A 27,023-nucleotide genomic window follows, 5' to 3' on the forward strand; every position below is an offset into this window, starting at 1 on the left:
TCTAATAAATGATAGGATGTTTTTTATTCCTTTTAGTATAGTTTTCTCATAAAATGTATCTTTAATCAACAAATGAATGATTACCTGTATGGAACAATACCGAGCATAGCATTAACGGTTTTGCGGTATTCAGACTCAAGTTTGCCATTCCCCTGTAACGGGGTACCCATAGCCGTTTCTGCAAATGATCTTTTTGTAAAACGATTTTATTTTGTTATTAATATAAGTATGTAAAAAAGTATTCTTTTACTTACCGCATATCGCATTTAACGTGTGTTCGGTCATAAGTTCCTCTAAATTCTTAATGATCGGATTTCCCTTTCCTTGTTCTTTAAGTGATGATACAAGATAACGTGACTCTTCATTTAAGGTGACTACGAAATGTTTCAGGATATTAAAGTGAAAGGCTGGAGTTAAAATTCTTCTTCGATGTTGCCATTTTTCTCCTGTCGAGTTAAATTTAACTTTAAATATATTGTAATTTATTTATCTCTCAGACACACACACAAATTTAGATTTCTCAAACCTGGTTACCTGTACTTGTTACCAATCCTGTTGATAGCCATGGTTTTATGAATTTATAAACTATACTTTTTGTTATGTGCTTGGAACTCTTCATAAGCACCTATAATTAAAATATATTTGTACATAAATATATATATATATCTTTTTATTTTTTTTTTTATAAAATATCATTTTATTTTTACAATTAACACATTAAACTTAATGACAATATAATGTAAGCAGTAAATTATGAATTTTTTACAATAGTTACTAGTGTAAAAACAATTGTTCTATCTTCTAATTATATACCTCGATATCTTCCGGATGAAGTAAAACTACCGTTGTTATAAATAAAAACCACGTTTTGTAGATTGGATAATACTTCTTGTCCATCTTTGAAATTGCTTCGAATAGTTTTTCTAAAGTATAGCAAAAAAATCTATGGTAAGTGAGAATAATTAGATCGTGCAGATGGAGAATTACAATAGAACAAATATATTTTCTAGACGAAATGTTTACTTATGTAAAAATTTACCATTATTTTTTTGAAAATCAAGCAAATTTCCTATTATGGGATATCCTTTTGGTCCCGGAAGTGCTTCAAGGACTTTTGTTACTCTTCGGGATATTATAATGCAGTGTAATAAAAATAAAATTGCAACTAATCCCAAGAAGATCGTGAGAAACATTGCGCCTGTTGAATAATAGATATTAATAGATCAAACTCCTATATAATCATTTATGTAATTGTATTCTAAGATAACAAAAGGAAAACAAATAAGTACAACCCAATAAAAAAGTTATATTATCTTACCGATCAAATGTATGATGTAATTATATTAAAAAAACAATTAAATATAGACATATACATATACCATTTATTTATTTAATTGAAATTAATGGAATATTAAATTGCAATCCAAGCGATACACTCGAAATACTATCACAACTTAAAAAGTTCACTTGCCAAATTTAATATATAACTTTTGAAATGTTATGTTTGCAAGGAATGACTCTACAGATCTATCCGTTAAGTCAGTCACTAAAGAACTGAGAACGGTCGTTCTCGTAATCAACAACAGAGCATGATTAGTGAACTGGATTTTATGATGTGTTCTAAATACCAATAATTAAAAGACTATCTAACAAGTCAACCTTATGTCATCATAATTAAATCATTTTTTTCTCTTAAAAATAAGTATTTTATGAAATAACACAGTGCGCTTTATTAGGATATCAAATGAGTTTTATACTAACACAGATAAATTTGTTAAAAATGCATAATCACAGTGACGTATTAAGCGCTTGGGTATCACTTTGGAATACCAAAGAGTCGTGAAACGATCTCAAGGTTTTCAAGTTTCCTTTCACAAGGGGTCGAAGAAAATTACTTTTTTCTAAAAAATTCAGTAAAGTGTTGTGATACGATTTTTTAAATTATTTTTCTATTTTGTTAATATTTCAATGAGAGTTTTTTTTGAAGAATTTGTTTCTAACTTGAGAGAGAGAGAGAGAGAGAGAGAGAATTTGAAGGCCTTAGAATATTTTTATCGTTGGGGGGCCCCTACTTGGCCTTGTTCGTCTCTCAAAATACAGGCATATCAGTGTAAAATCACATGATGTGCAAAACAAATTGTAGAAAGAAAATGAAAATTATCTTATCTTTACTTTTTTTTATCTCAAGCTGATAACGTATGAAATCAAACATGACTACATACAATTTTCCGAATGATTTCTATTACGAAAAAAATACGTAATTATTTTCATTAATAAATTGAAGAATATTATATTTCAATCGACTTTCACATTATTTTTCAAATGATTAATATATCATCATGAATTAATAAAAATTATGCGAATGAATTAAATGACGTGCAAGGTAGTGTCAAAGTTTTGATTAATATAATTAAATCAAGTTTTCTGAGTAAATTTAATTCTCTCATCGAAGTTTATGACACAGTAATGTAATTTATAAGAAATATAAATACTATGATTGAATTTCTTTATTTGTTTAAGTAATATGCGTGATGATGATAAAAAAATAGATAATAATTAAATAGAAAAGAATATAATTAATAAACACTTACTTTATTCAATATGTACTGTCTTCTGAATACAAAATTTTATAGTACACTGATAAAACAGATAGCATCCTCTGATCGCTTGATCATTGGAGCGATGAATGAATAAAATTGTCATAGAACAAGAGTTAATAATGAAGGAATATTACCTTATAGTGTGTGTATGGATAATTGTTCTCCGTTGTAAGATAGTATTAGATTTTTTACTGATAGATATTAAAAAGTATTTGTAGATAAAATGATGTTTTAACGATAGATAAACATGATGTAAGCAACATTACCATATTCTTGAATATGATTTGCATATAATTATTTAACGTGTAGCATTATAGATTCAGAATAAAGATTAGCGAATTACATTAATATACCACAACATTTGAAATAGTCAAAAACATATATCAGTGTTATACAATTATTTTGTTGAAAATCATATTAAATATGGGCAAAAATAAAAAAATCATGTATTACTTTATAAATATATATTAGATTAAATATGCTACAGCCGATATTGATAATCCATATATTGTTTATAATAAGGGAACTGTTAAAAATTCTCGGGCAATATAAACAATGCCGAATCGAGTAGAACATTGTAAAAATTGTCCATTTATAAGAATATTATAACATTTCGGTAAAGCAAATATGCTGCACATTTTTGATGTCGTGATCGTATGAATGTTTTAAGCAAACGTTAATACGTAGGATATTTTCAACTGTATCTTGTTTCTTGTATCATGACCCATTTTAACTGTGACCATTGATAAATTCGTTTCAAAGGTTATTATAATAGTAAATTGCACACCAAACGAAATTGTTGACATGATTTTGATACTGGGAGAATGCCGTAACAAATACAAAAAAACGGCCGGATGTATCGTGGGAGATATCCAACAGATCAGATAAAACAAACGATACTCTACGCATACAAATTTCTGTAGAAATGCTACAAAGAGTTGATAGGATGCAGTAAATTTCTGCATTCAGACTGAAGGATCTACTTTTGAACATCTACTGTGAAAAGATAAATACTAGTACGTGTATATAGTACCAATACGATTAATCCATATTAAAATTAAATATCTTGTAAATTAATTAATGTAAATAAATATTCGTCATCAGTTGTTTCATACTTTTATGTAGAGAATTAAAACTTGCATTAATTGGGACATTAAAAAATATATAATTTTATTTAAAAAATCAAAGTTGACCTTTATATGATTTATATATATATATACGCGATCATCTTAAAAAAAATAATAATTTAAGATAATGTGCTTCCTTGAACCATTCAACTTTTATATATAACATATAGTAAAAATAAAAGTAAAAGATTATTAAAATTGCTTTTTAATCCGCGGACATTTATGTATATCATTATCAAAATATAAACAACGTGAATATAATATAATTTATGTGTAAGTACTAATATAAATATATATTTTTGTATAGTATTAAACCTAGGTAATAAATCTTAGATTAAAATAATATTGAAATGAATATATTTTATTTTATGAAAAATGGAAAGTAGAAAGATTTAATTATTATGATTTTATTGGTATAAATTTGACATGAAGTGGTTCCTCCGGTCGTAAGTTTATATTTCCTATTAATTTAATTTTATCCAAATCCTCTACTGGTTCTAAATAAAAGTTATGTAATATGTGGGCAACCATTAATTTTATTTCAAACATTGCATATTTTTGACCTAGAACAAAAAAAGTAATATAGTAATCTAAATTTTTTCTGAATTTATGTATAATTTATATATTTCTTACCAATGCAGTTTCTTAATCCTGCACTAAATGGGATAAAACAGAAAGCATTACGTTTGCTAATATTTTCTGGTAAAAATCTATCGGGATCGAAAACATCAGGATTCGGCCAAAATTCTGGATTTCGGTGTAAATAAAAGATGTTAACTCGAACGTTCGTACCGGCTGGGATTAAATATTTTTCTGTAAATATTGCAATGAAAATTATTTGATTAAAATAATAAAATAAGAATACAAATATTAGAATGTATGATAAATATATTACATACTTAGTTGCATATCCTCAGTTAAATAACGAAATACAAAATGAACACTTGGATATAAACGAAGAGATTCTTTTATACATCTCTCTAAATATGAAAATTCTCCAAGCGTCGACACCGTCATTTTAAAATTTTCTTGATTCATAACACTATTCACTTCCTCTCTTATTCGTTCCTATAAAACAAATAATCATTAGAACAATTATAGATAATCATAATTAATAATCTTGAAACTGCATCTTTCTTAAGAAAAATTGCATCAATTTTTATAATAAGAAACTTACTTGAACATCTTTGTGTTTGGCAATAATACTCAAAAGAAAAACCAGTGCCATTGCAGTTGTGTGGTTACCCTATAAAGATTTTTTTCGTTAATTATTTTCATTCCAGCTTAATATTAAAAATAAATAAATATACTATAGCCTACTGCGAACATAAAAGTATCCACTTCCTCCCTAATTCCCTCATCATCGATTTGGTTTCCATTCCAAGAAGCTGCTATCAGTAAATCTAACATGGCCAGTCTTTTCTTATATACCGGATCTATGATAAAAACATTCGATTAATATTCTTATTGCAATTATAAATTATCATTCCAAAACAATGAAAGTACTTTTGTAATTGTCGTCGTATTTTTCGGTAAATCCGTCATTCTCGTCTATTTCTTCCAAATTTTTTAAATATTTTCCATTAGTTTCTTCGTGAAAACGTTTTCTCTCTGCAATTATCTAAAATAAAAATAGTAACTTCTTAAGTTGATGTGACTTTTTTTATTACGTAGATAAGAAATATACTATACATACTTTTTTCGTAAAACCGTGCAACGTTTCTAATAGTTTCTCTTGTAATCGTCCCTGTGATGATAATGCAAATATGGTGTCAAAAAAATACCAAGGTCTCACGCTTCTAATAAATGATAGGATGTTTTTTATTCCTTTTAGTATAGTTTTCTCATAAAATGTATCTTTAATCAACAAATGAATGATTACCTGTATGGAACNATAAAAGTTATGTAATATGTGGGCAACCATTAATTTTATTTCAAACATTGCATATTTTTGACCTAGAACAAAAAAAGTAATATAGTAATCTAAATCTTTTTTGAATTTATGTATAATTTATATATTTCTTACCAATGCAGTTTCTTAATCCTGCACTAAATGGGATAAAACAGAAAGCATTACGTTTGCTAATATTTTCTGGTAAAAATCTATCGGGATCGAAAACATCAGGATTGGACCAAAATTCTGGATTTCGGTGTAAATAAAAGATGTTAACTCGAACGTTCGTACCGGCTGGGATTAAATATTTTTCTGTAAATATTGCAATGAAAATTATTTGATTAAAATAATAAAATAAGAATGCAAATATTAGAATGTACGATAAATATATTACATACTTAACTGCAAATCTTCAGTTAAATAACGAGATATAAAATGGACACTTGGATATAAACGAAGAGATTCTTTTATACATCTCTCTAAATATAAAAATTCTTGAAGCACCGGCATCGTCATATGATAATTTTCTTGGTTCATAACACTATTCACTTCCTCTCTTATTCGTTCCTATAATGCGAATAGTCGTTAAAACAATTATAGATAATTATAAATAATAATCTTTAATATACATTTTTCTTAATAAAAATTATATTAATTTTTATATTAAGAACATTACTTGAACGTCTTTGTGTTTAGCTATAAGACTCAAAAGGAAGACCAATGCCATTGCAGTAGTGTCGTGACCCTGTGAAGATTTTTTTCCTCAATTATTTTTATTTCATCTTAATATTAAAATTAAATATAAATATACTATAGCCTACTGCAAACATAAAAGTATCCACTTCCTCTCTAATTCCCTCATCATCGATTTGGTTTCCATTCCAAGAAGCCGCTATTAGTAAATCTAACATGGCCAGTTTTTTCTTATATACCGGATCTACGATAAAAACATTCGATTAATATTCCTATTGCGATTATAAATGATCATTCTAAAACAATGAAAGTACTTTTGTAATTGTCGTCGTGTTTTTCGGTAAAACCGTCATTCTCGTCCATTTCTTCCAAATTTTTTAAATATTTTCCATTAGTTTCTTCGTGAAAACGTTTTCTCTCTGCAATTATCTAAAATAAAAATAATAACTTCTTAAGTTGATGTGACTTTTTTTATTACGCAGATAAGAAATATACTATACATACTTTTTTCGTAAAACCGTGCAACGTTTCTAATAGTTTCTCTTGTAATCGTCCCTGTGATGATAATGCAAATATGGTGTCAAAAAAATACCAAGGTCTCACGCTTCTAATAAATGATAGGATGTTTTTTATTCCTTTTAGTATAGTTTTCTCATAAAATGTATCTTTAATCAACAAATGAATGATTACCTGTATGGAACGATACCGAGCATATCACGAACGGTTTTGCGGTATTCAAACTCAAGTTTGCCATTCCCCTGTAACGGGGTACCCATAGCCGTTTCTGCAAATGATCTTTTTGTAAACAATTTTATTTTTTATTAATATTAGTATGTAAAAAAATATTCTTTCACTTACCGCATATCGCATTTAACGTGTGTTCGGTTATAAGTTCCTCTAGATTCTTAATAATTGGATTCCCGTTTCCTTGTTCTTTAAGTGTTGATACAATATACCGTGCTTCTTCATTTAAGGTGACTACGAAATGTTTCAGGATATTAAAATGAAAGGCGGGAGTTAAAATTTTTCTTCGATGTTGCCATTTGTCTCCTATTGGGTTAAATTTAACTTTAAATAAGATTCAATATATTTATCAAATTTAAAATTTTCCAAACTAGTTTACCTGTACTTGTTATTAATCCGGTCGTTAGCCATGGATGTAAGAATTTGTAAGATATACCTTTTGTTATGTGCTTGGAACTCTTCATAAGTACCTTTAGTTAAAAGATATTTATGTACTAAATTTCGATAATTGTCAGATTTCTTTCGATCATTTGTGACCGATACGCTTAGTATTATATTTAGAGAGAAGAAAAAATATTTTTATGCTGCTTGCATATTCTAACTATTTACCTCAATATCTTCCGGATGAAGTAAAACTACCGTTGTGATAAATAAAAACCATACTTTGTAGATTGGATAATGTTCCTTGTCCGTATTACAAATTAATTCAAAAAGATTATCTAAAGTATGAATAATGTTTTTGTTGTAAATTAGAATTATTATATTATGTAGAAGAGAAATTACAATAAAAGACATTTTTCGTTTAGACGAATTTTGTAACTTCTGTTAAAATTTACCATTTTTAATTTGATAACGAAGCAAATTTCCTATTATGGGATATGCTTTTGGTCCCGGAAGTGCTTCAAGGATTTTTGTTATTCTTCGGTATTTAATAGAGCAGTGTAATAAAAATAAAAATGTAACCAACCCCAAGATGATCGTGAAAAACATTATGTCTGTTGAATAAGTAAATTAATAGATCGACCTGTTTTAATTATTTATTTAATTGTATTCAATGATGACATAAGGAAAACAAATTTTGTACAAAGATACAATAAAATTAACAAGAATAATTAGACGATGGCATTGTCACGTCAGATTAATTTCTTCTGAAACTCCTAAACTTGAACAACGTGGGCACTGTTAGCAATATGGATATGTGACACGTAGTTATAGAAAAATACTTCAAACTCTTGAAAGAGAGAGTAAAAAAAGGTAATTAACTATTATAATAATTTTATTGATCAGATGCACGATTAAAGTCAGATTTAAGAAATAATTGAATATAGCAATACCATTTATTGATATAACTGACGAAAATATAATATTTAAATTGGAATCCAAGCGACACACTCGAAATACTATCACAACTGAAAAAGCCTCACTTTTCAAATTAAATATATAAATACGTTTGAAATGTTATCTATATGAGGAATGATCAACTCTACAGATTTGGTTGCTAAGTCAATAAGTCACTAGAGGACTGAAAGACATTTTTGAGTACTTGATCTCAATAATTAAAAAACTATCTATCAATTGATGATTATTCCATCATAATTAAATGATTTTTTCTTAATTAAATATAAGTATTTTATGAAAAATAACAGTGCTTTTCTAGGATATCAAATGGGTCCTGTGTTAACAAAACTTGTTGAAAATGCATATACACGATGGAATATTAAGCAATTGCGCAGCACTCTGGAATACCAAACGGTTCTGAAATAATCTCGATTTCTTTTCATAAGTGGTTATAGAAAATTACTTTTTTTTTTTCAATTATTTTTCTATTTTGTTAATACGGTAATGAGAGTTTTTTTGAAACATTTTTGTAGGGCCTTAAAATTTAAATCATTGAGGGGCCCCTACTTGACCTTGTTCGTCTCTCAAAATACAGAAATATCAGTGTTAAATCACATGATGTGCAAAGTAATTTGTGTAGAACGGAAATGAAAAATCTGTTATCTTGACGTTTTTATCTCAAGTATATCGTAAGTTATATAATCGTGTGAAAAATAATCATGATAAAAATATGGATTTTACGTGTAATGATTAATACATTACATTATAATAACAGGATGTTTATTAAAAATACAGTATTCAAAAATTATTTATGAGATGAAACCATAGGTCGGAGTTATATTGTTTTATTTGTTTGTTTTTATATATATATTAATATATTTTTCAGTATTAAAACCAGGTAATAAATGTATGTAAAATATACAATAAAAACAAAAGTATTCGTTACGATTTCCATTCCAAGAAGCTGCTATTAATAAATCAAACGTTGCAAATTTTTTCTTATATGTCGGATTTACGAAAACAACATTCAATTAATATTCCTGTCGTGAATATGATTAATCATTGTTGAATAATTATAAAATACTTTTGATATTCTCGTCATGTTCTTCGTCATTCTCGTCAATCTTTTCAAAAATTTGTAAATATTTTCCTTTTTCGTCTGTTCGTGAAAAAGTTTTCCCACCGCAATTATCTAATTTAACAATAACAACTTTTACCTTTGGTATACTTTTTTTACCGTGCAACCTTCGTAATAATTGTTCTTGTAATCTTTTTTGTGATGATAATGCAAATATGTTGTCAATTAAATACTAAGATTTTGAATTTCTAATTACGTAATATTACGATACAGTTTTTTTGGTTTTTGAAATCTCTTTGGTAAAAACTTCATATTTAATAAAAAAAAAATAATACTTGTATATCACGATATCGAAGATAGTATAAAAGGCTTTTTAATATTTCATAAAAATAATGAATAACAAGTTTTATGAAATACACATGCGATCTTTGTATTCTTGCAGCAAATTCAAGGCAAATTATTTTTTTTCTTATTTTTATTAGGTGCGAATCAAGTTTTTAATGAAAAACACCGATGGATGATGTCTTTTTAATTCAAATTTTCTCTCTTTACTTTAAATATCAATAAATAACATTTATAAATTCGTAGAGATTTTTAATACAAATTTTGTTTTCTAGAATATTCATTAACTTTTGATATTATTTGAATTTACTTAGAGACACATATAAAATAGTATGCACCCAGCGCAAGATATACCATACATTTTAATTTATTTTATACTTTATATTTTCTTAATGTACCTGCATCAGTAAACGGAAACTTTCACGAATTCAAATGTTCAACGACTGTAAATTAAAAATTTACGGATTTTTGGCGTACTTTTGTGTATTTAGATTGCAAATGGGTTAATAAAGAAAAAAAAATGAGATAAGTGGAATGACATTTTATTATATAGAGGATTTCATAATTGAATAGTAAGTAATACAATTCCTTAGTGTAATGTAAATATTTTAATTCTCTTAATTTCTCATTTGATATATGTATACGAATGAAGTTAAAAATGATAAAGAGTAAAAAATTATTTACATTTCCTATCAATCCGCAGATATTTATACGTATCATTACCGAATAATACACCAATTTCAAGAATTATTTTGTTCGTGTTAAAAATGAATAGTTCTCACACGTACGCAAATTTACTCACATTAATATTGTATTTGATATAAATCACGAATAATTACGAAATTACGTATATTAATTGATCTATTATTCACGATTATTCGCACAGATGATTTTTTCTATAACATTATAATGAACAAATAAATCATACATCCAAACCATATTACATTATTGTTTAAGAATGTTAATATAAAAAAATCACCTTACATTAAAATCTACAATTACAAACTCCAAACTTGTTGGAAGTTTTTTCTTTTTTCGAAGCATTATATTAATAATTTGTTTTGTAGTACGTATGTATATATATATATACTTTTTTTTTGTGTATTTCATTCTTTCGATCTCAAACATTTAATAAATACTAATTATATAATAAAAAAATAATGATATAGATAATAATCCTCTTGCGGATCTGGGTCAAAAGAGTAAGACCACAATAGTTCTTGCTTGTAAGAAAAGGCAACTAAAAAAGAAATTAATAATAATATTTACTTTTGTAATAATATATACGAGGCTATTAAGAAATAATAGCAATGTTTTAAGATTGACAGATAATCGATAAGTATATAATATTATATCAGAATAAGATACAGTTGATTAGTGGACATTCCGCCTCGTGTAAAATTCAAAATCTTACAAATAGACTTGTTCAGTGTTGCTTTGCTAGTAATAATAAGTTGTAAAAGTATATATTTTGTAATTCCCATAGAATACGTTAGACGTTCTTATCTTTTCTCTTATTAATTTTTGTTCCTAATAATGTCACTGCATTTTTCAGAGAAATCGATTATTCAAAAATACGCGCTGATATATCCCAATTATCTTATCGTCGAGATCTTCGTGCACGTGGCCCTCCTCCTCCGCGTCCACGAGAATATCCACGGCCACGTGGAGATTTATTCATTTGTGGAGTGTGTGGCGTTACTTCAACGGTAACTGGCACAGTGATTTTTTCAAGCTCTGTATGATCTTTTTCATCATCTTCATCTATTAAATTTCCTAATTCAAGATGATCATTGTCATTGTCTACGTCTAACCACATTTTTTCCCCAGACGTTTTCTTTTCTTGTTCGTTAGAAACATTTTCTGAAGTTTTTTCATTATTACTACCAGCTTCATTATTCTCATCTTCTTCCGATTCCGCGTCAGCTTCTAACGGATCATACTTTTCATCGCCATCGGTTTTCTTTTGACCAGAGGAACTTTCATTACTATTATCTGGTGTTTCTTTAGATTCTCCGTTATCTTCACCTTCGGAATGAGTAACTTTACGACGTTTCCAATTACCTTCATATTCCTCGCTATTTTGTGATGAATTTTCTCTTTTAGACTGTAACATGTACATTACGAATGTAGCGACATTAAATAATGTATCGCGCATAAATATGATATAATTTTAATTATAATCCAACTTATAGCTTACCTCTATATCATCAGTTTCTTTATTTTCTGTACTTGAATTAGTTGCAGGAAGGCTAAGAGATTTTACTTCTTGCACGAAATTTCTGTAATGAGTAATACTACGAAGATGTGCATTCATGTCTTCGGATAATAACATAAATCTTCGACATTTTTCACAATAATATCCTTGTATCTCCTTTACTAAAGATTTGCCTGTAAAAACAAAATATATTATATTCATTTAATTAATTGAATAATTAATATTATCACAATTGATCTTACCTATGGATACTTGATTTTGACGACAATATCTGTAGGAAGGTATTTTGAATTTCTTGTCTTTTAAATTTTCCGAAATGTCTGTAATAAATTCAAATTCTCCGGATTCTTCTTCCTTTTCACTTTTTTGATCAGGACCAACATCTTTTTCTTCATCTTCAGCAGTACGAACTTCAGCCTCACCTTTTCCAAGTTTTTCTATAATTATTGATTACCGTAAATGACAACTTTTCTTTATAATAATTAATATATTATTATAATTTTTGGATTTAACTACTTTTTAACCCACCTTTCTTTTTATTTTTTCGGTGTTCTTCACATTGTACGGCATTTTTCATATGAGCAGGAGTTAAACAATGTTCGTCGTATTCTATACGAGATGGGAACTCTTTTAAGCATGGGAAACAACGTGGATGCAAAAATGTTTTCAATTGTTGATGCTTTTCACTTTTACGATGCGTTGACAAAGTTCCATAAAAATTCAAATCGCACATTGTACAATATTCTCTTATATTCAAATCTACAGGAATCTAAAATTTATATACATAAGGAAAAAATTAGGTACATGTATTCTTAAAACATCATTTGCTTTTGTACACTTATAAAATTTGTAAAATAGTATATAATTTATATGGAAATATAATAAACCTTTTTTCCTCGACGTTTAGAATTATTTAAACTCAGTCCACGTTGTTCTTCCGCTACTCTTAACTCATGTCTCATTAGATCAACTTTCAATTTATACGATTCATCTAATTTTTCCATCATTAATTGATGCGCGCGTCCTCGTAAATGATTCTCAAAGGACTGTGTATAAAAAAATGTTCCACATTAATATTATACATTTATAGATAATAAAAGATATAATTTATAAGTACATACATAACCGTCCCACATATGTTTGTTGCATATATAACAGAACATATGGCTCATTGGTACTTCCGCATAACGACTTTCAGCATGTCTTGCTTCAGATTTTTTTCCGGTTGCTTTATTAGAATCCTTGTCTGCGGTTGCAGCATTTGCTTCTTTAGACGTATCTTCTGTAGCAACAGCAATGGCATTAGTAACATCGGCATGAATAGTAGTAGTTGTTGTAGTAGTAGTAGTAGTAGAAGTTGCAGTAGTAGTAGAAGATTTCTCCAATTTCTTTTCTTCTTCTTCCTCTTCTTCTTTTTGTATTTTTTCATTGACAACTTTTGAATCTTCCTCTTTTACCTTCTCAGTTTTAACTTCTTCTGCTTCGTTCTTTTCATCCTTCCAGTCACGTTTTTTATCCACAAACTCTTCCATATGTTCACTAATTCAAAGATAAATATATGTCTTTCATTGGAATACGTTATTATTATAAGTATATAGATATATATAGATATATATACATACATATTTTTGAAATAAGTAAATCATATTAAAAAAATCTAAATGTCTACTATAGACATTACAATTTAGAATGTTAACATTTAATCAATTATCTAGTAATATTATATACATAAGATATGTATGTAAAACTTAGAAAATTGATTGGGCAGAAGATTTCTCACACTTCTCATAACACCAAATCGCATTAGTAATTTTTACTTGTCCAACTATAATAGACTAGTACACTAGATGGTGTTTTTAGACTTTTTTTTTAGAGGGCATGTGAGAATAAATCGATATGTGTATAAATTTTCAATGTAGTGTAAATATATAGTCAATATTGAAAAGTAAATGCTCACTAAGTATCATTTATATTATGGAATAAATATGATACAATTTAATGACAGAAAAGAGAAAGGAAGTAGTGTCGACTGTATTATAAACAGTAATACCAAGAAACATCATACATACAAAGATAGGTGACAGAATGAGACTTACTGAAGTTTGAAGAAACTATTCGCAATCACCAGGAGCTTACCTTTTAACAACAGGTGCTTCTGCTTTTTCATTATCAGAGGTCTTATTGTCCTGCTGTTCCTTTTTGGCAGCCTGATTTTGTTTAGAGGCAGGAATTGGTTTAGAAGATTTATCGTTGCGATGTTGATTTTGGTTTCCATTCATACGTTGATTGCCAGACTGGGGTGCACGAGATTGTTGTGCAGATGGGCCACGTCGCCCAGCAGGGCCATCTCGGGCTCGATTGCCCATCTAGTTATGTGGGTCAAATGACCAAACCATCATGAGAAGTATCTGATAAAATTTCGATTCTTCTCAAGTCGAATTAGGTTCTAGGAACCACTGGGCACTTGAGGGAGAAAAATTTTCTATTCGATATGGAAGCAGGACATATATGACCAAACAACGAAGGTCATTAATTCCACTCAAAGGTGGAAGGGAAAGGAAAATCATAGCACATAGTTTGAAGATTGCTACATATAGCAAATAGTTTTATTTAGTATCTGCAATGATCATTATGATCATGCTTATGATATTTATAAAACTACTTTTGTCCTCCAAAAGAAATTTACCATAGGAACGAAGAAGACTTTTAATTCCCACATGCGTGCAATTGTTTTGAAAATATCTGTACCATCGACTTTACTTGAGACGATAGACAGAAGACAGAATATTGGTGAACCAAGTCGACGAAAAATAATGCCCATATATTATCAATTTGTGCCTCAACATTGTTGTTTTAATTTCCATATAACAAATGGAAAGAGATCTTTGAAATCAATATCTATATCAGCTGAGATTTATAATAAAATTGTATATTGTGATGATTTATTCCATTTGAAAATCATAGGATACAAACTTTATCAAATGATAACAATTGTTTATATCTTTGTGATTCATAGAATATTTTTGATCGAATACCTAAATTGTCAATCAAGCAACTGATATGTGGAAGACGAATTTTAAGTATTGGAATATGTTTCTAACATATTAAAGAAATAAAGAAAGAAAGAAAGAAAGAAAGGAAGTGTGGACTAAAATTTGCCCATTTTTAGCTTCCGCTTAAAAGTCCACTAAACATTTTTAAAAGGCTTGTGCCTGTTTTTCAGAACAAAATACTGAATAGTTGCATACCTTATACGGTTGAGGTCGTTGATTCTTGACTGGATGTCTTACTGGACGATCATTAAATCGTCCAGAGGAAAAGTTTTGTTGATTTGGAAAATTAGGTCCTGGTCCAGAAAAATTATTTCCAAGGCTGAGTAAAGATGGTACCTTTTGAAAAAAGTACACAATTATTTTAATACATTTTCAAAAAATTAGATAAAAAATATATATTTTGTATTAGGAAAACTCACTTGCGGTTGCGTTTCTTGTTGAGTACGTAACAAATTTGAAAGAAGATTACTAGCTATTGCTAACTGGGCTTGCGGAGAAGCCAAAGATATATTATTATTTGGAGTAGGTAAAATTCCTCTTCCAGGCATCATTCCTCCTTCCCAAGGATTCATACCGCTATTTCCTCCTCCTCCACCCATACCTCCACCCATATTACTTCCCATTCCACCACCTCCTCCTCCTCCTCCAATATTACCAGGCCTACCTCCACCTCCTCCACTGTTCCCACGATTATTAAAATTTCGATTCCCGTAGGTATCTCTTTTTAATCCACGATTAAAAGACATGATTGCTATAAGACAAGTAACATTATTATTAACAATTTTGTTGTAAATGATTATGGTTATACTTTAAAGTTTTATAATAAGTATTTTACATTATTAGATGTGTGCTCGATTAATACAATTACAAAGTTCCGTACATTTTACATTAAAGAATATAAGAATATTTAATCACTAATTTAATCTATTGGAAGTCTTGAAACTAAATATATTAATATCATAAAATCATTTTCAGTATTAAGATATACATGTACATATACATATATATCATAGAAATTCAATAAATATAAATAAATTTGTATTGATCTCTTAAAATACAATATTAATAATTAATTAGAAAAATTAAAGATATCGGCTTATATTTAATTCGCGCAGATTTTTTGAAAACAGAATGCCGTTAGAAATGTATAAGTTCATCGTAAGCGTCCTTACTAATAGATATACATATATATGTTCATGTATATACTATACTATTATTTCGAAATAAGAGAATCCATATGATATTATTTTGGATTTTTGTAATATTATTTTTATGCATAAATATTTTCTGCGACTAGATAAAATAACGAAATATCGTTAATATTATACATACCAGATTATATTTGGGCGTGGAATAAGAAAGTGAATATACCCAAGCCTAAGAAGAAATAGAATTGTTGAAGCAGGGCTGCCATACACTTAAATAATAATGGCCGCTACTATTAATCCATGAAAGTACGTTCGTTAAACGTTTTCAATTTATCAATACGATTATTCCATAGGAATACTCATCCACCAATGTTAATGTATTTTCTCAGGTAAACATTTGTGATTGGTAGAAAATAGAAGTTTGGAAACAATTGGACAAATAAAAACTCTCTCTGTTATCTTATTGGTTACTTCTACGGTAGCATCGATTTCATTGGTTCGTAATTCAATACATTGTTATAATACAAATGAAATGTCTTTTAAGACATTTTAAATGTACGTATATATTTTTTATTTTATAGTTATTACAATATATAAATTATTTTAAAAATTAAAGAAAAGAATGACAATATTTATTTAATTATATTAGATGTAGCAATTAATTCGATGCTTTGATATTAAATTAATTACACCAAAATCGCCATCTTTTTTCGTCAAGGAATTCAGTAGTTGCTTGAACAATGGACTAAAGTCATGGAAAATAATGGAGACTATTTCAAAGAATAACAGATGTATTTATAAATAAACATTAATTAAAAAAAAAGTGCCGAGAATTAATTGCTATACGTAATAAATTTCAAAAGTATAGTTTGTAAAAAGATTTATATAGTATTATTAAATATCACCTGACAAATTATCAATGAATGTTATTCCAAAATATCGATGAAGAAGATTTATCTATAAAATCCAACGTTTAATTTTATTATGAAAAATTCCTATGTCTATTAATTTTTGTATAGTTAATAAAAACATGAATTAAATACTATTAAAAATAATGGTGTATAGATATATATATGGTATATATAAATTAGACGAAAGATTGAGAAAAGTATTCTATTTCGAGTTTCTTAGAATTTGATGATGAAAATGGCGGGGAAGGCATGGGTGAGACACGAGGTTTGCCGAACCATGACGTATATAGCCGAACGCATGCGCATTGGCGCGTTGATGCGATGGGTAGCGATCTGTACTCTAGAGTAGGTTCAGTATTCCGCGCGTCGTTGTTTGGGGTGGTAATTTTATTTTTGTTTTTCCCGGTGATATTTTTTCAAGGGACAATTATTCGATTTTTCTCGAGACATGTGACAGGGTAGTGATAAAAGTGACAGAAGAAAAGGAGATCGATCATAACCGTTTAAATATTAAGATTAAGGTGACGTGTATAAGAAAAGGGGAATCATATAATCGATAAGAGAATTTTCTGATTTTGAAAAGGGAAAAAAGCTTTATCAAAAAAGTAAGCAAAACATAATTTATATTCGACATTTGTATTGCGTTTCTATGACACCAAGTGTATTTGTATAAATAATGAAAAATATAGACGGAGAGAAAGGGAGTGACAGTAAACTGGTAATGATAAGAAGAAGAACATTGAACGAAATTTAAACGACAAAAAATTCGCTTTATAAATTTCTTCTTATAATAAAAAAATGTTCGAGAAAGAGAGAGAAAGAGAGGGAGAGAGAGAGAAAAAGACCGGGTTTACGAGTTAAAATAAAAGAAATTATACGAGCCATGTGAGTTTCACGTGCAACTTTTGTTTACACATATAGAAGACTTTTTAACGAATTTTTATTTTATTGTCAATTTGATTGAAATTCGTAGAAAATAATTCAAGTTAGACAGGAAATAGAAACTCGCGTATATATATATATATATTTAAAATTAAATTTTAAGAATAATGATATAAATAACTTGAAATAAGTCAACATACAGAGAGGTGCGTAGATTTATAGGTTTAGCGCACCCAAACCAGACAAATCTTTTCTTAATATTTGTTCTGTTAGTAATTTTGAACGTGCTTTAGTTTATTTAAATAAAGACAAATTCGTGCCTCGTTGTAGAATCACGAGCTTTGCTTTCCTTCCTTTCTTCCTTTCAAATGCGTGCTTTTCGAGTTATTTTTTGGCGGTAAATACAAACTTCATGGTATAGATTATATGCTTTCAGAATAAATATTATTTCTCTGTTTCGTTTTTAAATTATAAAAATAATATATATAGTACAATAATACATAAATATATATAATTAATGAAATGAAAGAAAACAAATCTTTTCATATTTCATATTAAAATTAAATGCGATATCATTAGTGCTTTCAAAAATAATAGGTTTAACGTCTAATTAACTTTACAAGAGCGTTCACGGTACCCAATAAAAACGATAATATATAGTAGTAATGCTTTCGAGTAGTTCATAGGTACATACTCGGATGAATTTCCGTTAATCGAAGATAATTAACAGGGAAAAAAGATATTGACTTATAGGTTGCTGAAACAATTTTCCATCGATTACGTAGCATAGGATCGCGTATCGTAAAATATAAAGTAAAGAAAAACAAAAAATACAAGAAATAAAAAGAAAATCCGGAAACATTTGCAATAAATAATGAAGAATTTTGTAAATCGATAGAACAACATTTATTTTCGAAATATTAAGAATTATATTCTATTTGATAACGAAGTACATTTTTCTTTCTACAATAAATAGGAAACGAACGAACGAACGAACGAATGAATAACAACCTATTAACCTATTTACTTGACGTATTTAATTAATAAATTCGTTAATGGGGTATATCCGAAATAAACAAAAAGCTTTGGAATTTTGAAAGATCTGAAAGCAATTTTCTACTTTAGTGAGAATAGAAGGAAAGGGATGAAAAGGGATGAAAAGGAAAGAGAAGATAAGAGTATAGTGGCGCGTCTCAATTTATTTTTATTATCTCTCATATACTCGGGAACAAAGAAACGAGAGGGCAATATCGTTTTTCGCAAGAAACGATCTAAAGCTAAATTGTACGTGGGGCATGGGGCGTGGGGGTTGTGTGTGTGTATACTTGCAGATATCATGGGGAAGAGAAAAATGTCACAGTATATAATAACATCCGCTTAATTTGAACAGTTCGAACTGGAAGGAAGGATCGAGCCTATAAAAAAAAAAAGGAAGGACATAAATAAATGGAAATAAAACTAAAGAAAGGAAAAAATATGATCCATCATATAAATAACGGAGCAAACAAAATTATATATCAAGAATGCGATTAGAGATAGAAATAATAAGAATAAGAAGATTAAGAAGAAGAAGAAGAAGAAGAAGGGGAAGATAATCGAGTTAGTTATTTGGATCTTTCGCCCGAAAGTATCTCTCTCACTGGGGAAAGAAAGGTTATATTTTTCCTTGTACGAAAGAAAAGGACCAATCTAAGAAAGAATATTTATAAACGAGAACCCAAAGTCTTTTTTTTTATTACGATGCGTATAACTATCCAAAAAAAAATGCGATAAAAATGAAAGAATAATTAAAAGAAGATAATATATCACGCGAAAAAGAAAGAGAACAAGATAATAATAATATCTTTGTTAAATATTTTATTTAATAAAAAAAACAAAAACCACCTCGTCGAACAATTCAAAATCAAAAAAGGTGTATCGTTGTATTTTATCGATAGAGAAAAAAAAAACATAAAAAAAACAAACAATAGAAAATAGAAAAAGAAAGAATAAAGAAAACATAACAATGGCGGAAGAAACATTTCGTCGGAAAACTCGATCGGCCTCGATTTGTGCACCTGGTTTTTCCAGTATGGAACAAATGTTAGGTACCATACCACCCTCGGGAGCTAAGGAAAGAGACAAGAGCGATCGTGAAAGAGACAGTGGTAGCGGTACTCCTGATAGCAATACACCAACCCGAAGACGAAGACCAGCAACGAGATCTCAAAGTGCAAGAGTTTCCGGAGCAAGTAAAAGTATTCGACGAAGGGCAGCACAAGGTAACCATACCAAAATATATTTTCTTAGAATTACAATTACAATTATGATTTATCTATTTTCCTATCGCCAAACTATCTGTTTGTTCCCTTACCCTCATCCCCTTCCTCTTCTTCTTCTTTTTCTGGTAGAGAAAATTTAACGAATTTTGCTTGTTTAATTATACGTAAATAATAATATTATATCGTAACGTTGAAACCTTAATTGAATGATTTAATCACTCGAGTCTATTATAATTATAATTAATCCTACTTATGCATACAATTGATATTGATATTTGATTTAAAATTCATATTAGCAATAATTTTTGGATCAAACTTGATTTACTAGTAATCAACGATTTAACGAGACTTCGATGATATCACGTAAAATGTTTCATATTTACGAGAATGTTCTATCTGGTTTAATTTTTCTTTCTTTAGTATTCTCAGAATGACAGAATTCTTGTCAAGAGTAAGAAAGAGAGAGAGAAATAGAGAAAGTATTGTAGTATGCATCTTTTGTTCGAGAAGCTCTTAAATACGTGTCTCTTTTGTATGAGACATTTTTAATATGTTCGAAGAGAGTCGAACTTTTGTGAAAGAAAGTAAGATATTTTCTAAAACAATGATGATATCAAAAAAAAAAAAAAAAAAAAAAATAGAAAAGGATAAAATAATCCGATCTATTTTTTTTTTTTATTATTATTATAGAAAAAGAAAAAAAAATAATTGATCATACTGTACTTCGATTTTCTTAAACCAGAGCGAAGTTTTGAAAACGTAGGTGCTGTCAGTGACCTACTATTAAAATGCTAACACGAAAATAGAAACCGTTGCGATTTCAAGAACTCTCTAGGGAGAAGAGAAAGAGAAAACGATGTATGATACGTTTTCTGCTAAGGCCCTTGGAGATTTTTATTCATACAGAGTGCCCCAAAGAATTGTCCTACACTTCGGCAATTTATATCGTAAGGGATAATAATATAACAAAATTTTTTTAATAGAAATCAACGTATAATGTTATTATAGGATTTTGAAGTTGTTTATCATATAAGTTGCTTGTCTAAACAAAAAATATAGCTAAACAATTTGTTTAACTTTTAAATTAATAGGTTTGAATGCAATGCAATTGTCATTTCCAAAATTTTTCTAATGCGATTAACGTTTTATCATTTAATTTATAATGGTAGAGAATTAAAAAAATTAATACAATAAAAGAGAGTTAATATTACATTGAAATAATTTAATTAGAGTTGTGTCTCATAAAAATACAAGACAATTTAACACGATCATTATTTTCATCATTTAATTTAACCATCAATGGAATAATAAAGATAGAATGGAATAGTACAATTGAAATTGAAATAATGAAACCTATGATACCCCTTCAATACACTCTCGAAATATAGGTCAAACCTTATGGGACATCCTATATGTGTTTTTTCGTTCATACTTCATTCATACACACATAAGTCATCGATGAAACGTTGCAAACACATTGGAAACGTTAAAAATGTTCTTTTCAATGAAAAATTGCATTTTTATATTCCAAACGTTCGAACTGGCATGGACGCTAAAGTTTTAACACCTTATTGATGTTATAAAAAAAAAAAGTAAGAATGATCCTTTCAGTTAAACTTACTCTGTCTCGGAAACAGTACGATAAATCAATGTCTCGGTTATATCGTAGATAGGATTACCAGACGCCATACCCCATACCCCATACCCCCCATTCTATCGTTGAATCAAGCTCAAATAAAGAAAGAAGAGAAACGAAGTTCGAATATCTCGATAAACGTATTTGCGAGGGTGTAACGTTTCATCGAAACATAGACGTAATCAAAAATCATGTTTGTATCTATGATAGATATACGACAGTTGCTCAATTCAATTTTACTTGTATATATAAATATAAATTTATGTATATGTATATGTGTGTGTGTGTATGTAAAGATATGGTACACTATCGGTTAAAAATATATCAGTCTATTCGGAAAATAAGTAAAAAATTTCAAAACCTGACGCGTGTGAAATTTTAATGAATACATTAAAAATTTAATTAATAAATATTTTAATAAGATTAATATTTTTAGAATATTTTTTGTCTATAAAGTTTTTCTATAATCTATACTTATCACATTTTATTTTCACATAATAGAAAAAAGTACAAAAAATATCTTACAATCGATTAAATTCTTGCGTACATTTAAACAGAATTCATTTAATTGATTTAATTTGTTTAATTTATTGAATGTTTTTAGCAGCAGATCAGCATCATCTTCATCATCACGAGGGTAGCGTTAAATCTCCCCATTGCAGTAGCGAACCCAAATTAACGAACGCCGATGTTAGTCCAGCATGCAGAAGAAGGGGAAGTAGAAGAGGTCAGAGTATGCATCATGCTCAACAAAAGAAAAGCAACGATTTCCTTGACGTTCCCGTAGCATCTATGCAATTATCACCAAGGGAAGGTGAAGATGAGGATAGTTATAGGCTTCGAAGCTTTAGTTTAACGAGAAAAGGTAAGTTATTGTTCTTCTTCTTTTTATTATTATTATTATTATTATTATTATAATACTATAATACCTTTTCTTCTCTCTACGAGCTGAAAAGTTTTATAATCTCATTACAATTTTCATTCTCATTTTCTATTTATTTCGATTACTCGCAGGAACTCAACTTAAAAACAACTATTATATTCCCCGATTAATTTATTAACCATGGAAATTTTGTGAAGAAAAATCTTTCGTATCACGAATTGTAAGACAATATATGTGTCGAATTCAAATCTAGAATGATGCATTTATTTGCAAAGATAGGAAACTTCGGATAAATTGTTGAATAGTTAAATGAAGAATTAGAGAAGTGTAATATGTTTTCTTAAATACGTAACTGGTAGACTGGAGTCTGTCAGGCTTCAGTAATTGTTTTTTCTGGTGTCTTAGAAGTTTGATTGTTGTTATAAAAAATTATTGCTTTTGCGGGATTTTTCTTTTTTTTCTTTTTCTTAGGAATTTATTTTTAACTTCTTTTTTCGGGAATAAACATTTTCATGAACTTTTAAATTAGAAATAAAAATTAATGCAATACGTAAAAATAATATAAGTAAGGTTTAATACAAATTTATGCACTATATAAATATGACTTGCAGTAGTATAGATCGATAATTTATATGATACGCAAATTACATACCTTTTTTTCCACCCTGATATCATTTTTCTTACGAATGCACAAATCAGTGCGTAAATATTTGATCCTTGAATTACAGATAATTTTTCTCGTGTTATCATTTTTTTTTTTTATCAAGTAGCATATATCAATGATTTATTCGACGCTTAAATTACACATATACCTATATTTTTTTATTTCCCCTATCATTCTTCTAAATAATATTGTTACGTATAAAATATAAATCGATGATTTATTTATTTAATCGAATTGGCACATATTTTTCTCTCTCGTATAGTATTTTTTTTGTATAATAATTAAATCACATGGACTTTTATGTGATTCATTAATATCAAAAAGAACCAATATTTTTCAAATAAGAAACAAAATTTCCGAAGTTACGCAAAGAAACGGGAAATGAGATAATGTCGATTGAAATCTACAAAAAAAAATTTCTCTATATATTTGGAACAGATTCATCAATTCTTCGACTAACGCGACTATGCTAGAAATTTGGTACTTTCGTTTTGAAACTCTGCATGACTTCTTTCGACGATAGGGAAGCGTGCGTGGTATATGAAACTCGTGCCAGAAATACGCGTGAACGCGAGAAATGAAAGAAAGAGTGAGAGAGAGAGAGAGAGAGAGAGAGAGAGAGAGAGAGAGAGAGAGAGAGAATGAGAAGTTGATGGAGGATTGAGAAAACTTACAAACGAAAGAGTGAGAAGGAAAGAAAGAAAGGGAGAGAAAGAGAGAGAGAAATATCGGGATTAACGCATTAAAGTGAAAAACGTGAAAAAGAGAAAGAAAAGGGAATGATGAAGAAAATATAAGGGATAAAAAGAGGAAATAAGAGAGATAAGAGAGAGAGAGAGAGAGGAATACGATAAGCGAAAATAGCGTCTATAGTGGTGACGTAGGTCAACTTCCCCGAAACGAAAGGAGCGACTTCGTGCAAGTTCGCCAAGCCAATGAACGTGCGTGAAAGTCGTTTACACATCGTCCAAACTCTCACGTTTTCCACATAATCACGCGATACCACCTACGCATTTATAGTATATATATGTTACCGTCAAAGCCAGAAATCAGTCATTGTTAGTAATTCCTATATACATGCATAATACTATAAATGCAAAGAGCTTTCAAACGAAGTCGGAAATAAGACTTTTTGGAGAGTTTTTCTTAGGCATCGAACATAATACTTTGATATCCTATAGAATATCAAATTATTATTTAAACAACGTTGAAAAGAAAGTGAATAGATTTTAATGAAAGTTATATTAAATTAAAGTACACTCTTTTGTCTATGCGTACAATCAAACGACATATGGTTTTTATGGAAAAAAAAAAGGAAAAGTTATTTATATTCATTGGGTTACGATTTAAAACTATAATTTTTGAAATAATTATTAAATCCGATTATATGTTTTGAATTTTTGGAAGGCTAGAAATTGAAATGTTTATTTTATCTAATTAATACTAATATATATTTCGTATAATTTAGATTTTATTTTGTATTTACATTAATTATCGTTTATATAGAAATTGTTGATGAGCATCTTAAGATAATTGTGTTTTGTATTTAAGAAAAAGATTTTCTCCTTACTCTTCGGGATAAATAATATAACATCTTATATAAATTGTTGGATTTATCAAGCTGATCGATAAATAATTTCCTCATCGAATTATTTTATTAATAATTATATTACCTTGCCAACGGCGCCGTGCCGAGAAAAGAAGATATTCATTATTAAAACCCGAATAAGATAGATATCATTTGGTAAATAGTTATTATTAAAGCTTTAAACGTTTAAACGTTCATTGAAAGAAATTTGGGACTTAGTAGAAGCTCTAGAAATCATTCCAGTTTATAGGATATTGTACGTATTTATTTTCAGTGTTTATGGGATATTTTAATTAGCATTATTTTCATAGAATTGCAAGACACATCGTTTACATATTCATTGGAAAAAAGCATTACAATTTTCCTAGAATATTTGAATTAGTAAAATTTTCATCAAGTGTGCAACATTTATATTATCGTTTATAAATTTATTATGAAAAATATTCTTGGAATATATAGTTTGACATGATTTTCCTAGATTATATCACATTGTCTATCAATAATTGATTTCGTTCAAAATGATTTTCTCTTCAAATGTTGGTCAACGGTAAACAGGAAGTTAGGGATACAACATTAGAGAAAGAAAGAAAGAGAGAGAAAGTGGGGACAATATTTGATATAAATTGATTTTACCATAACATTAGATGTGGTATAATAAGGATCGATCGATAAAAGTTTCAAAACAGTTTGGTAAAGTTTGAAACCCAAGGATATTGTCGTCGGTATAATAAAATGTGTGTGTGTGAGGTATGTAGTGTACTGTAAATTGGCAAACAAAAGACGACGACAGTAATTTAAACGTTGAGGAGATCGTGTGTTAGTAGTTCTCCGGTGCCAGATGGATCGTATAATGTTACCCATCGTATGATGAGGGGAGGGCCAACAAAATTTGCCAGCTATCGATCCTAAGTCGTTTCGAGAGTCGTTGCATCGTTTTGTGTGGTCTCGATGCGTCATTAGATTTAAAATACTCTTCTTCTTATTCTTCTTCTTATTCTTATTCTTATTCTTATTCTTATTCTTCTACGATATCTTTTCGTATATACATCGAATTCGAATGCAACCAAACCACAAAGAGATATTTTCTAATATTTTTCTTTCTTTTTTTATTGTGTTTACTTTATCTTTTCTGACATTTACTATGATATAAGAATGTGTTTATGTCATATGTGTGATATTAGCAATAGATAATGTATTTTTCTTTTGTTTCCTGTTTCGAACATACTTCGTTATTTTTGTATTTTTAATTAATAACGTTTAATAATTTATCTTGCGTAAATTCATACTTTAGTTTATCGATTTAATAATAATAATAATATATTAATATACGATGGAGAGAGATACTTTTAAAGAATTTTGTTCTTTTGATATTTTGAACAAAGGGGAACAAAAAACAATGAAATAAATGTGTTAAAAGATGATAAAAGAGAAGAAGGGATGGGGGATAGATAAAAATTGAGTGTAAATAATAAATTGAACGATACCACCGTTTATCTTTGTTGCTTGCGATAAAAGTCAGAACTTACTAGGGTGATTGGTTATCCCGTCTGATAAAATCGATCTCGACAAAATCAAACACGGCATATATTTGATGTCAGTTAACCGAGGGAAAATATTTTCGGCACGTACGAGAAAGAACTCTCTTTTGTGGTACATCAGCCCTCAAGAAAGGGTCGTTATCGGATTAACATTTTCGTCTTTTCTTCAATCCCTACAGAATATTCGGACGTTAATCATCGATTGCAATTAATTGAAAATTAAATCAAACCACAAATAAAGAAATAAAATAAAATAAAATAAAATAAAATATAATAAAAAGAAAATTATGAAATGATAAAAATCAATTAATTTTCCTCGACACTCGTTAAACTTTGAAAAATTGCGTACTTAAAAAAAAATAATTAATTTAACAACAACAAAATCTGCTACAAATTTGGAACGAGTCAAACTCACTCCCTTACAT

The 27,023-nt window shown here is 28.6% G+C and overlaps 4 protein-coding genes and 1 long non-coding RNA gene across 14 annotated transcripts; 1 reads left to right on the plus strand and 4 right to left on the minus strand.

Annotated features, from left to right (window-relative positions):
* Positions 1-80: 80 nt before the first annotated feature.
* LOC106790446 (cytochrome P450 4C1-like) lies at positions 81-2,694 on the minus strand. Its single transcript, XM_014755335.1, has 6 exons — positions 2,592-2,694; positions 1,040-1,198; positions 814-923; positions 535-625; positions 255-446; positions 81-178 (listed from the first exon to the last, which is right to left on the minus strand). The coding sequence occupies exons 2-6, from the start codon at positions 1,191-1,193 to the stop codon at positions 81-83; spliced, it is 645 nt and encodes a 214-aa protein (XP_014610821.1). The 5' UTR covers positions 1,194-1,198; positions 2,592-2,694.
* A 1,432-nt stretch (positions 2,695-4,126) lies between these two features.
* LOC106790447 (cytochrome P450 4C1-like) lies at positions 4,127-8,048 on the minus strand. The gene is made up of 19 exons (XM_014755336.1): positions 7,895-8,048; positions 7,668-7,777; positions 7,438-7,528; positions 7,173-7,364; positions 7,005-7,098; positions 6,819-6,921; positions 6,629-6,743; positions 6,443-6,558; positions 6,298-6,366; positions 6,020-6,188; positions 5,754-5,933; positions 5,610-5,683; positions 5,424-5,474; positions 5,234-5,348; positions 5,048-5,163; positions 4,905-4,973; positions 4,627-4,795; positions 4,361-4,540; positions 4,127-4,290 (listed from the first exon to the last, which is right to left on the minus strand). The coding sequence occupies exons 1-19, from the start codon at positions 8,046-8,048 to the stop codon at positions 4,127-4,129; spliced, it is 2,331 nt and encodes a 776-aa protein (XP_014610822.1).
* Positions 5,309-5,624, minus strand: LOC106790472. Its single transcript, XR_001382082.1, has 3 exons — positions 5,610-5,624; positions 5,424-5,526; positions 5,309-5,348 (listed from the first exon to the last, which is right to left on the minus strand). It is a non-coding gene; the product is annotated as an uncharacterized LOC106790472 (long non-coding RNA).
* A 2,294-nt stretch (positions 8,049-10,342) lies between the features above and the next one.
* LOC106790467 (zinc finger protein on ecdysone puffs) lies at positions 10,343-16,499 on the minus strand. The gene is made up of 10 exons (XM_014755383.1): positions 16,420-16,499; positions 15,507-15,838; positions 15,283-15,423; positions 14,171-14,400; positions 13,156-13,573; positions 12,922-13,080; positions 12,563-12,803; positions 12,277-12,471; positions 12,017-12,207; positions 10,343-11,923 (listed from the first exon to the last, which is right to left on the minus strand). The coding sequence occupies exons 2-10, from the start codon at positions 15,831-15,833 to the stop codon at positions 11,417-11,419; spliced, it is 2,409 nt and encodes an 802-aa protein (XP_014610869.1). The 5' UTR covers positions 15,834-15,838; positions 16,420-16,499; the 3' UTR covers positions 10,343-11,416.
* A 1,005-nt stretch (positions 16,500-17,504) lies between these two features.
* LOC106790471 (GTP-binding protein GEM-like) lies at positions 17,505-22,790 on the plus strand (the record flags this gene model as incomplete). Of its 10 annotated transcripts, none has more annotated exon segments than XM_014755388.1 (3): positions 17,505-18,031; positions 19,360-20,289; positions 22,530-22,790. In XM_014755388.1, coding segments are annotated over 2 exon segments (517 nt in total), but the record flags the coding sequence as incomplete, so codon positions are not given.
* Positions 22,791-27,023: the final 4,233 nt, after the last annotated feature.

The sequence above is a fragment of the Polistes canadensis genome, unplaced genomic scaffold (genome assembly GCF_001313835.1).
Source record: "Polistes canadensis isolate GaletaPanama2010 unplaced genomic scaffold, ASM131383v1 scaffold_240, whole genome shotgun sequence".
NCBI lineage: Eukaryota > Metazoa > Arthropoda > Insecta > Hymenoptera > Vespidae > Polistes > Polistes canadensis.

Bases quoted from the DNA above. Each gene is read 5' to 3' on its own strand.
- LOC106790446 (XM_014755335.1), bottom strand. From the start codon at position 1,193: ATGTTTCTCACGATCTTCTTGGGATTAGTTGCAATTTTATTTTTATTA. The intron at 924-1,039 runs GTAAATTTTTAC...GCTATACTTTAG, and splicing joins TGATTTTCAAAAAAATAATG to AAAAACTATTCGAAGCAATT. The intron at 447-534 runs GTAACCAGGTTT...TTAACTCGACAG, and splicing joins AGGATTGGTAACAAGTACAG to GAGAAAAATGGCAACATCGA.
- LOC106790467 (XM_014755383.1), bottom strand. From the start codon at position 15,833: ATGTCTTTTAATCGTGGATTAAAAAGAGATACCTACGGGAATCGAAAT. The intron at 15,424-15,506 runs GTGAGTTTTCCT...TTTTTTCAAAAG, and splicing joins AACAAGAAACGCAACCGCAA to GTACCATCTTTACTCAGCCT. The intron at 12,208-12,276 runs GTAAGATCAATT...TTGTTTTTACAG, and splicing joins TCAAAATCAAGTATCCATAG to GCAAATCTTTAGTAAAGGAG.